This window comes from Apodemus sylvaticus, chromosome 5, assembly GCF_947179515.1.
Source record: "Apodemus sylvaticus chromosome 5, mApoSyl1.1, whole genome shotgun sequence".
Classification (NCBI taxonomy): Eukaryota; Metazoa; Chordata; class Mammalia; order Rodentia; family Muridae; genus Apodemus; species Apodemus sylvaticus.
The window spans coordinates 154,074,953-154,087,216 of NC_067476.1; the positions used below are offsets into that span (position 1 = coordinate 154,074,953).

A 12,264-nucleotide genomic window follows, 5' to 3' on the forward strand; every position below is an offset into this window, starting at 1 on the left:
GGAGGAGGGAAAGGAGGAGGAAGAGGAGGAGGGAAAGGAGGAAGAGGAGGAGGGGGGAAAGGAGGAAGAGGAGGAGGAGGGAAAGGAGGAAGAGGAGGAGGAGGGAAAGGAGGAAGAGGAGGAGGAGGGAAAGGAGGAAGAGGAGGAGGAGGGAAAGGAAAAAGAGGAAGAGGAGAAGGAGGAAGAAGAGGAGGAGGAAGAGGAGGGGGGAAAGGAGAGAAAAGGCTGCATGCTGGGAAATGCAGACAGCAACGATCAGAGCCCACTAAAGCCAGCGTCTCCCTTCTGCCTTTTGACCCTTCAGGACCCAGAGGCTCAAAGTGCAGGAGCTTGAGGGGCCAGGCTGGCTCTGCATGCTCACGGAGCCTGCACACGGTCCTGTGCAGAACGGCTAGCACCCTAGCGGGGCGTGGAGGCTGGCTCCGCCATCTTCTCCGTTTAGCCTCATTACCCAGAAGGCTCAGTTGGAGGCTGGGCTCTAAAGAAAGAGTGTGATTTGCAATGTGTCTCAGCACCACCACCCCCATGCCCTCTCACCCTGCACCTCACACTCACAGGTGCACTAGTCCTCAGGGCCATGGGGCAGAGATGTTATCCATGCTAAGGGTTGCTCTCCTGAGGCAATGCCTTCAAAAGCTTCCCTGAGGCTCATCTGAGGTTCAAGTCCTGCAGCCAGCACTAACTGCCTGTGTGGTTTCAAGTGGGAGCAAAGCCTCTCTGTGATTTAGTTTCTTCCCAGAATTGGGCTGAGTATTAAAATGGGCAGTTAAAAAAAAAAAGTTCAGGTTACCATGAGTACCCTGTGTACCACCGCCATTTTATTTCAGAATTTGGGGTCTCACACCAGCCTCTAGGGAAAGAGAGTTGGTTGGGTCCCTATTTCAGGCTTTGGCGGATGAGGTCTTATGTTGCATTGTTTGCTTAATGAATAGCATGGCCATGGAAGGAACTCACAGCTAAGGGCTGCCTGGACCCATTATGGTAGCCTATAGCCAATGGAGAAAGAAAGGGTGGACAAGTGGACGGATCTAAGGGTAGTGTGTGGATCCATGTAGAGTAACTGGATGGGTATATAAACAGTTACATAGGAGGATGGCTGGATGTATGGACTGCTGGGCGGATGGTAGATAGAAGAATGGATAAGTACATGGACGGGTGGATATATGGAAGGGTCGGTGAGTGGATGGGTGGGTGAATGGATGGATTATGTAGTGGGTGGGTGGATGGATGGGTGTGTGGGTGAAAGGATGGATGTGTGTAGTGGGTGGGTGGGTGAATGGATGGATGGGTGTGTGGGTGGGTGGATGGGTGGGTGTGTGGGTGAATGGATAGATGGGTGTGTGGGTGGGTGGATAGGTGGGTGTGTGGGTGAATGGATAGATGGGTGTGTGGGTGGGTGGATGGGTGGGTGGGTTGATGGATGGATGGGTGGGTGGGTGGATGGGTGGATGGGTGGATGGATGGGTGGGTGGATGGGTGGGTGGGTGGGTGGGTGAGTGGGTTGATGGATGGATGGGTGGGTGGATGGGTGGGTGGGTTGATGGATGGATGGGTGGGTTGATGGATGGATGGGTGGGTGGATGGGTGGGTGGGTGGATGGATGGGTGGGTGGGTAGGTGAGTGGATGGATGGGTAAATGATGGATAAATGTACAAATGGGTGAGTGAATGGGTAGGTGGATGGGTAGGTAGATAAATGGATGGGTGGATAGCTGGATGGATATAGATAGATGGATCGGTAGAGATCAATTATGCCAGTACTGGGCAGTCCTTAGAATAAGGGAGATCTATATTTTCCTAACAGGAAAACACATCGGTTTTATTACAAAGCAGCCTGGCTCATGATTATACACACCATCTTGACTGTCTATAAACATGGTTGTTTGAACATAGACAACTACAGACACCATGGTGTCTACAGGCAACTACAGACACCATGGTGTCTACAGGCAACTACAGACATCACGGTGTCTACAGGCAACTACAGACACCACGGTGTCTACAGGCAACTACAGACTGGGTACAGACAACTACAAACAAGGTGCTGGTCTGTGGTCCCAGTGCTTGGCAGACAGCAGCAGGAAAATGGTGAGTTCCAGACCAGGTGAACCTGCATAGCTGGACCCCATTTCAAAGCCAAACACTAAAAAAGGCAGGGAGCTTGGGTCCACATCAGCTCTGGCAGGGCCAGCTTGGGGGACACAGTAGCAATGTCTACTTGTCTCCTCTTACTCATTCAAGACACACACAGAGTAGGATTCCGGCTCTAACCTGATTGCATTTTAGCCTTTGTTTTGTTTGTTTTCTTAAATTGAGACAAAGACTCTGACTTTAACTTGGGCTGTCTTCCAGCTCTGCATGTAAACGAAGATGACCTTGAACCCCTGACTCACAGATCTCCTCCAACATGCTAGGGCTGCAGGCATACACCAGCACACACAATTTATGGCCGTGCTGGAGATGAACCCATGGATTCGTTCATGCTACAAGAACTCTCTGCCACCTGAGCTACATCCCAGGCCCCTAATCTTTTTGTAATTAAATAAAAAAGGTTTTCTCAGGAAAAAAAAAAACGTATACAGCGACCACCAGCTTACCTGCCTGTCCACAGACACCCTTGGGGCCACGACCACAGTAGCAGAGTGCTCACAGAGACACTGACTCGGGTGGGTGGCACCCACACCGCAGGCCCCATTCAGGCAGAGACGGGGAGAAGCATCCTCCTGCCTTCCAGGGATTACCCAGACTGGAGCACAGCGCCTGGCCACTCCCCAGAGCTCACGATAGAGACTCAAAGGTCTTTACTCTCCTGGAACGGGGACCTTGCCTCTGCCCCATCCCTGCCTGTGCTCATGGCCTCCTCACTTCTGCCCCTGCTCCCATGACTCCTGGAGCCACTGGCCTTCTCCAACCTTCGTGCCACAGAGGTTATAGCTCTGCTCATGGCACAGAAGCTGGGGAAAGAGCGGGCCATGTGGGCCAAGAGAGAAACATACGAAAGTCATACGAAAGTCATGTGACGTAGCCCCTGGGGGACTCCCCAGTTTCAGCCCAGCATTTCCTACTCCCCAGACCCCAACCCCACTGCGGGTCCAGCGCTCAGACATGCTGGCCTCCATGGATCAGACCTGAGAGCAGAGGATGCGGTGTGTGGCTGCCATTCTGAGATGAAATATAGGGATTTGGTCTCTGGAGCAGATATTTAGGAAAACTCCCTTGGTCCAAAGGAAGCAGGGCTTGGCAGCCAGCACAGAGAAGACCCTTCCAGCCTTAGTCAGAAAGGAAAGAAAGTAGCCACGAGTTTTTAGCTAAGAGGCTGGGGAGAGGAGCCTAAGCAAGGCTGCAGGGAGAGGTGGGAGTGAGGGCTCAGCCCAGCGGACGGCACAGGCTTTGGGTGTTCTCATTAGGCAATCTCATTGGAGTGCTCAGAGGAAGGCAAGGAGTGATGGAGGGAGGGACAGATGGGTGGAGGGATGGAAGGAGGGGAGGGTGGGGGAGGCAGGAAGGAATGGTTGGGGATAGAGAGAGGAGGCAAGGATGGATGGACAGATGTGTGGATAGATAGATGAACAGACAGACGGATGGATGCATGGATGATGATGCATAGATGGATGGATGGATGGATGGATGGATGGATGGATGGATGGACCAATGGACAGATGGATGGATGGATGGATGGATGGACCAATGGACAGATGGATGGATGCATACATGCATGCATGAATGGACAGCTAAACAAGATGGACAGGACTAGGGATAGTGCTTAGTTCTTAGAGTGATTGTCTCTCTTGCACAGGTCCAGGGTACTGATACCTAGTACTTCGTTAACTGGGCACTCAGGAGGTAGAAGCCAGGAGAGCAGAAATTTATTGTTACTTTCCGTTACAGAGTGAGATCAAGGCCATCCCAGGCTATATGAGACCTTGTCTCAAACAAACAGACAGACAAAAAAACAAAACAGATGGACAGAAGGGGAGAGAAAGGGGGAAGAGAGAAGGGAACAGAACAGATGGAGGAAGAGAGAGAGGGAAGGGTCGATGGACACACAGACCTGTGAGTCTGTCTGCCCGCAGCTCAGAAGGGCTAGGGAGAATATCACAGGAGGCAGCAGGCCTGGGGAAGGGGGCTGAGCCCCCACCGTCTGCTTAGAAGAGAGGGGGCGTCATCACTCTCAGGAGGAGCCTGACAGCTTTCAGGAGAAGGAAGGCAAACAGAAGCAGCAGTTCGGCCCTGAGCTGACTACGGGCTGAAATTCATGTGGAGGAAACCCAAGTGTCAGTTCACTTAGGAAACCAGGCCTGAGGCAGCCCAGCCTGGCCCCACCCTTGAGCACCAGGTAAATGGAGGGTGCTGAAGTCACTTTGGCCTGCATTTATGATGATGGCCATCATAAAGTGGGTCCTTCCTACAGCATCGCGCAGTCAGGAAGGTCAGGGCTGAGCCTTAGCTTAGGGTCTCATGGGGATGCTGCCTGGACAGACTTAACAGACAGATCTGCAGAAGAAGCCACTGGGTTCTTTCTCCCAGCCTCTCTCCTGACTCCACTGGTTTGGCGGGGCTCATCCCAGGCCAGCACGGCAGCACTGCGGTCCATTTCCCAGTATCCGCTTGCCTCTCTTCCTGTCCGCGCCTGGGGATCTCACACTCTCCCCTGAGAATCTCCATCTACTTCCCAGGGCCTCAGGGACAAACGCAAACTCCCCTCAGTGCTTACGGGTCCCAGGAGAGATGTCTCTCTCCGATGCCTCTCATCCCGTTGCCCACGGTGCCCCTCCCCATCACCGCCGGGCTCCTGTAGCATTCTGTGTCCTGAGATGCTCTTCCCTACAGTAGGGTCTGCGCATCTTTTGATTCCTCCTGTAAGACTCTTCTCGAAAGCCATCTCTTCTGGAAAGTTCCTGATCTCTCTCTTTCCGGAGTTGCCAGATTTCACCAACGAAAGCAGGGGCTGTCCAGTCATACTCAGACTTGAGACACCAATTTCTACTTTCTATGAGCATGCATGCATGCTTCTCCCTTCACAGCTCCTGGGATGCAGGCACGCGAGCAGCTCACTGCATCTCTGAGGGTCACAGCCCTGCTGCAGGCTCAGGCCCTGCCTATAAACAAAAGCCTGAAGTATCCTACCCAGGGCAGGAACCTTATCTGTCATGCTGCCCTTGACACACAGTAGGTGCTCAATAAATACACAAAGGTAGGTGTGGAAGCCCTGGAGGCTGAGTGAGTGGCAGTCCACAGAGGTTCTTTGAGCTGTGCTTCGCCCTCCCCTCCTGTGCAGCCTCTGTCCTCAGAGCCAAGCATCGTCTATAGACAACTGCAGGCTGCAGACACCAGGAGCTCTGGGAACCAGGAAACTGGGGTTTGGGGCCCTGCCCTCCACTGCTAAGTTCTGTCACCTCAAGGAAGTCTGTGGACTGCTGTGTGACTCAGCCCCCCCTCCGTGGAGGGGGAAGGGAGAGAGCTGCCGTCATTTCAGCTCTGCTGCGCCGGGACACCCGAAGTCTGAAGGCTCTCCACGGGAAAGAGGGCCGCTGTGCCAGGAGGGACACTTCTATAACCAAGCAAGCAACGGGCCCCGCCCTGTAGACTCCATGCGGAGAGGTCAGAACTCCAGAGCACCCACTGTGTGCCTATCCGTGCAGTCTTGATCTCCTGTTTATGTGAAAACACCATTGCCCTCATTTTAGAGTTGGGGAAAGCTGAGTCCACAGCTAGAGGACAAATTGGGGATTCTGGTGCACATTCCAAAGCCAGGGCTGCAGGGTGACTGGCTCACCAGGGCTGTTGGCATCAGATCTTTTTTTTCTCCCTTTTTTATTATGTGCTTTCCATTTTTGATGGTTTTGGACAGGGTATTATTATGATGCACAAGGGGGCCTGAGCTTTCTCTGTAGCTAAGGGTGACCTTGAACTTCTGATCTTGCCACTTCCACCTTCTAAGTAAGGGCTGGCATTAAAGACATCTGGTACCATGGCCAGGTTAGCGATTAGCCAGTGCTGGGGATGGAACCCAGGGCTTCATACGTGCTGGACAAACGCTCTACCGACTCAGTCACACTCCGGTTCCCTCTTCCCAAGGGCTGGGGTGAGCGGCGTATACCACCACGCTTGGCTCTGCCGATTCCTAAGGGTGCAAACACTCAGACTCAAGTTAACCAGGAAACTCCTTCCTCTGTGGCCACTTTCCAGAATTCCACTGGGAGTGAGGACACACTTTCTCTGAGAAAGTGGCCGCGGGAGTACAGTGTAGGTAGGAGAAAGGACGGCTTGAGACCCTCAGGAGACTGGCCTGTGGGAAGAGGCCCGGGCACACACGCAGCTATCTGAAAATAATGTGCTTTCTGTCTCTGGCAAGGCTTCAGAACGGCTGTCTGGCCTCTGGCCTCTGTCTTTGGAGGCACTTGAGAGAGGGTATGGCACTGACCCCGAGTGAGTCACTGACGGCAAAGGTCCCCTGAATCTTAGTCATGCCATCTGTCTGGAGACAGTACTGTTCAGAGAGAAGCCCACTCCTATCTCCAGGCCCCAGGAAGCCACACCCCAGATGACAGAGAGGCAGGTGCAGGAGGCGGGTGTTGAAAAGGTACCTCAGATTCCCTCATCACGATCACTCATGGAAGAATATTTGCTGAACAAAAATGGTTCAAAATGTATTTTAAGCACATACATGATTCTCTTTATTAAACAAAGCCCAAAATGATATAGCCTTTGGGAACCTGGGAATAATAAAGTGAGTCACGGCTGGCCTTGGTGACTCAGTGGGAAAAAGGGAATTCCACCGCCCACGCCTCCTCTTGAAAAAAAAAAATCAATTTGCCTTCCCAACAGGTGATGGGAGCCTCTGCCATTAGACCGAGCCAAGAAAACCATCCAACAAAACAAGAAACCCGCTTCAAAAAATTTTAGTTGTAGAGCTGAGTAATTTGATGTGGGCCCGTGTCCAGCCTACGCCCCCGAGGGACACAGAGAGCCCGGGAGTGGCTTGGCCGGGACCAGGGGCCTGAATTAAGAAGGACTTACCAGCTGAAGAATTCCAAAACCCTGTGTCACGTGGAGGAACCTTCCAAAACACTGGACCACGCCAGCCTCGAGAGTCGCCTGGAGCCATGGTAACCCTGTCTCCTCAACCACACGGCTTGTGTTTTTGTGTCCTTAGATTTTTTCCTGTTTTGCAATGTTTTGCTGGGACCCCCGACTCCGCTCAGGGCCAGGGGCCAGGGGCCAGGGTTCCCAGCGAGGGCAGGAACAGCCTGGCCTCCCAGCCCAACCTCCCCTGGAAGGCTATGCATCTTTTATTTTGCAGAACACACAGGAACAGAACCCTCCTCGGGACTTCTCTTTGACATGACAAGAAAAATCACTCCAGAGCTCAGAAAAATGGCATCCGAGAGTTCTAGATCTTTCCCCAGTTAGGGGCTAACCCAGAGTCTCTGGTTTGATATCTTTGAACCTCAGTCAACTTGTCTGTAAAATGGGGATAATACAGCCGCTTCTTATGGAGAGAGGAACAACAAAGGGGAGACACAACTTTCCTTCAGCATGACACATACACACGTAGTACATACAGAGATAATTCTATAACTGCAAGTGCAGCAGCAAACAGCGTATCCCTGCTCCCAAGGGACCGACGACAGTCTACTATGGGAACCAGAGGACCCAAGAGAGAGCAGATAAACAGGTGACACCCTGAGTGTCCCCTGGAGAATAAAGCATGTCAGAGGGACAGGAGGAGATGACATTGGGCTGGGGGTTGAGCCATGAGTATTTGAACGGCTTCCGCATAAGAGGAGGCACAGTACGCGAGGGAACAGGGACAGAGTGTTACAGAGCCAGCAGCACAAGCGAAGATCCTGGGGCAGGGAGGAGCATGGAGCATCTGAAGACAGAGCGAGGAGGGTTTCTCTGCAGCCGGAAAAGCCAGGGGGAGAGACGATCAGCTGAGATCAGAGGGACAGGCAAAGGCCGAGTCTCACAGGTCCCTGCAGGTCCTACAAAGAATTAAAAATAGGACCGAAACTCACAATAATCCTCATTATGAATGCTACCATAAATAGAACTGCACTTTCCAAAGCACGGGGTTCGCCTAGCTCAAGCATCCCGCACCTCCCCACCCCCCGCCTTGCTGTGTTTCCACCTCCTCAGCTGGTTCTCCTGATGGAGAGGAAAGTGCCAAGCCCATTTTAGTGGACAGCTATAAAAAGCATGCTGGGGCTCCCAGTGCCGATGACCAAACTCTGGGGCTAAGATTAGCCTGAAGCTGTCACCTTTCCTAATGGGAACAGCAGCTGGGATTCCCCTGCCTTGGAAAACTTTGGCCACCCCACCCTACACGCAGCGCCTACTGGCCAAGTGTCCATGGAGATGGACACAGACCGGTTTTGGAAAAACCAACTTTAGCTACACGGATTCCCCCTCCCCTGCAGGAGGTAAACCCTCAGGGTCAAAAGAGCAGACTCTGTGCCTTGCAAACACCAAGGTTCCCCATCAGGGCTGAGAGGAGCCACACGCCCATCTCAGGGAAGCCCACTTCTTGGGGGGATACTTAGGATGCCTCAGATGCCTCCCTGGTCCCTGATATTCTGGAGTGGATGTGAAAGACTCTCCTCCACTCCAATGAAACAGAAACGATAACCAACCACTCAGCAGAACTCAGGGTTCTCCACCACTACAACCTGGTTCAAGGCCATGCTTTGGGGAAGGGGAAGGATTGTAGAGCAAATCAACCCTGGTCTGAGCTTTCATAGCGCCTGGAGCCAGAGTGCCTGGACTTGAGTATTATCCCTACCATGTACCTACCAGCTGCGTGACCTTCATTGAGTTGTGCAACCTCTCTGTGCTTAAGAGTCTTAGCTCTAGAACTTGGGGGAAGGTAAACCTCATTTGGAGGCCTATGACAAGGTTGTGACAAGTTGACATTGAAAACTAACCACCGAACAGTCTGACCTCAGAACCTAAGCTTAGGACCACGTAGCTGACAGCCCCACCCCCATCTCCTATGCTTGTCCAACCCAACCCCACACGCAGGCAACACGTGCCTCACACAAGCCATGTGGCCAGAGCTCTGAGGAGGCTAGAGGGCTACAGAGACAAACCCAAGTGTTCAATAACTGTTAGTTGTGATCTCAGGGCACGTGACTCCCATATGCCCCCAGCTCCAGGGGCAGGACTAGGGTTCTAGTTCACAGAAAGAGGCAGAGTCACAGGCCGAGGTTACATACTGTCTACAGGTGAGGGCCCTGGCCTTGGCCGTCAGCTGGAGGGTGCTAAGTTGGATGGGAAATGTGCCTTCATGCTCATTCCCACTGGCCCACTTGACTTTGCAAGGCCAAATGCTTCTCATGGTGAGGCCACGATGCAGATGGTTCTGGAAACCAAGAGGGACGCACAGCAGCTAACGGCACTCACTCATTCAGTGAGCAGTTCATCAAAGCCCCTGACCAAGGCAGCCTCAGCAGGAGGGCCTCTGTAGGCTCCATCCTCCCATCCTTTCTTAGACATTCCTTCTTATCAATACCCTGTCACCCTCCTTGGCCATGAGTGACAAACGTGTTTATCTCATTAGTTTGATGCTTTAAAGTCATATTTGAGGGATGACAGTGCCCTCATCCTGGAGCTGCACACAACCTGGAGAAGGTACCATATCCTGCACATATCCAGTCCGTGCTAATTGCGTGCTCAAGCATCCGCCAAGGCACCCTATTTCTTCACCAGGCTGTGATGGTTAATGCTGTCAACTTGATGAGATCTAGAATCAATGAATAGACCAGTCTCTGGGTGTGCCTGTGAGGAGCGATCTAGACGAGGTTGGTTGAGGCAGGAAGACTCACCCTAACTGCCTGACCAACTTAAGAAAGAAACAAAGAAACAAAGAAAGAAAGAAAGAAAGAAAGAAAGAAAGAAAGAAAGAAAGAAAGAAAGAAAGAAAGAAACAGAGAAAGAAACAAACAAAGAAACAAACAAAGAAACAAAGAAAGAAACAAACAAAAAAAGAAAGAAACAAAGAAAGAAAGAAAGAAAGAAAGAAAGAAAGAAAGAAAGAAAGAAAGAAAGAAAGAAAGAAAGAAAGAAAGAAAGAAATTAAGAGCGAGCTGAACTTCTGGACTCTTCTTGAGGGCAGATGCAGTATGACCTTATAACAGGCCAGACCCTTGAATCAGGAGCCACAGCAAACCCTTCCTTGCTTGTTTCTGTTAACATATCCATCACAGCAGTGGGAAATGGAACTAACACGCATGCCCAGACCAAACAGAACCGTGTCTCTAGCTGGGTGGCACAGTCTCAACAGAAAGGAACCGGCCTAATAATGTACTGTGGAGCCCTACAGTGGGTTGCGCCACCTCCGCTGACAGCCAGGTTCTGGGGAACTATGAAGCATCCACACAAACGTTCGTGCACTGAGAAAGCACAGTTGAACATGCAAACACAAAAATGTTGCCTTGTAAGCAGAGAGATTCATCCGGCAGAGTCCTGCGGGTAGTGGCTCAGGCCCTGCCTCCAGCCTCCTGCCTGCGCCCTGCTCAGCACTCCAGGAGGGAGAGTCGGGGATGCTGGGAGCATTCTCTGCTTGCAGAAGGCCTACCACTCTTATCCAGCACGGTGAGCGTCAACTGTGTCTGGGGAAGGACATGACCATAAGCCCCTCTCACATGGAGACAGACTCTGTTGTCAACTTGACTTTCAGTTCCTGTCCCAGTGTGTCTCCTGTGCCCACTGTCACCGCCCACCTGGGACACAGATCGCTCCGATCCCCACACCCACAGCTCAGACCTCAGGCTTCTCACAGAATCTGCTCTGCTGTCTCCCTGCTGCTGTGACAGGAACAGGGCTTTCCAGCACCTGCTTGCTGTCCCCTTGGCTCTCCGTGTTCCCACCGGAGGCCACACTGTGGGTCATCTAGCCACAAGATTCTAATAGAGACCTCTGTTCTTGGCCAGATTCTCGATTCCTGGATACCTTGCCTCTGGAAGATGAGACCCTGGCTTATCTAAGGAGGTCCACAGTTCATCAGACCCAACACTCACGTTTCCAAGCAGGGACTCATATCCTAGCAGCTCGGCCTCTTCCCACTGCGTCTCCTATGCAGCAAACCTCAGTGACAAAGCACCCACTTCAGAATGACCTCAACACTCGGGTGCCTGCCTCGTAGCTGCAAAGCACCCAGTTTCTCCTCTTAATAACAGGAAAAGGTATTTTTTAAAAAATGTTTTCCCGCCGGGCGGTGGTGGCGCACACCTGTAATCCCAGCACTTGGGAGGCAGAGACTGGCGGATTTCCGAGTTCGAGGCCAGCCTGGTCTACAGAGTGAGTTCAGGACAGCCAGGGATATATAGAGAAACCCTGTCTCGAAAAAACCAAATCCAAAACAAACAAACAAAAAAAAACAAAAACAAATGTTTTCCCATGTGAAGAAAACAAATTATCAAGACAAGGGCAAGGCTGACGAATGAGGGCAAGCTTAGTCTCTGTGCAAACATCCAAGGACCGACTCGACTGTGGCACCCACATCAATGGTGACCTGGGGCACTGTGGGATGAACCAGGACAATGGGGAGTCACCCAGCAGGCTGGAGTGAGGTGTGGTGCTCATGCCTGTCAGGCTCAGAGAACGGAGAGAAAGTGAGGAAGCCACTGACCTGTGGTCTTCTCCATGAACACAACCTTGGACTCCGCTGTGAAGTTCTGGCCCGTGAGGATCATCTGCTGGCCCCCGTAGACCAGGCAGCTGTCCATGTCTTGTCTCTCCACCATGGGCAGCTCGTGGGCAGAGCGCTGAGCTGAAGGCAAGAGGAAGAGAAACAGCATGAGCCAGAGAAATCCAGAGAAGTCCAGAGAAATCCAGAGAAGTCCAGAGCCTCAGCAGAGAGGTAGGGATGGAGACCGGAGTGGGCATCTCCCAGCATCCCATCCTCGAAGAGCCATTAACCACAGAAACCAATCTGCAAGAATCCAGGAGGGGCAGAAACAGGAGGGACTGGGTCTTCGATCTCCTCTGTGCAGGGATAGGCCAGGTTGACTCCCTCATCAAGATCTCCACTGCTCAGATTGCTTCTTCTTACACTCTTCAACCCAGACCCATAGCCCTGTGTGAGATTGGGGCACATCCAGGGGAAGTTTGTGGGTGATTCTGACCATAAGCTGCAGGATCTGACCCCATGGCTTCATTCTCCAGAGGTCCTCCTCCATCGCTATGTTCCTGCCAATTTCTAGAACTTCTAAATACTCTCTCTCTCTCTCTCCCTTTTTCTCTCAAATAGATAGATGATAGA

General features: G+C 52.1%; 1 protein-coding gene across 4 annotated transcripts in view; it reads right to left on the bottom strand.

Moving 5' to 3' along the window:
* Nfatc2 (nuclear factor of activated T cells 2) overlaps nt 1–12,264 on the bottom strand; it is a 117,009-nt gene that overhangs the window by 36,457 nt on the left and 68,288 nt on the right. For 3 of the 4 annotated variants that reach the window (XM_052184388.1, XM_052184389.1, XM_052184390.1), the window contains exon 6: nt 11,632–11,772. In XM_052184388.1, coding sequence (XP_052040348.1) covers nt 11,632–11,772 — 141 coding nt within the window. Of the gene's footprint in view, nt 1–7,771; nt 7,988–11,631; nt 11,773–12,264 lie in introns of those variants that run through there. The other variant, XM_052184391.1, reaches the window with a different exon arrangement.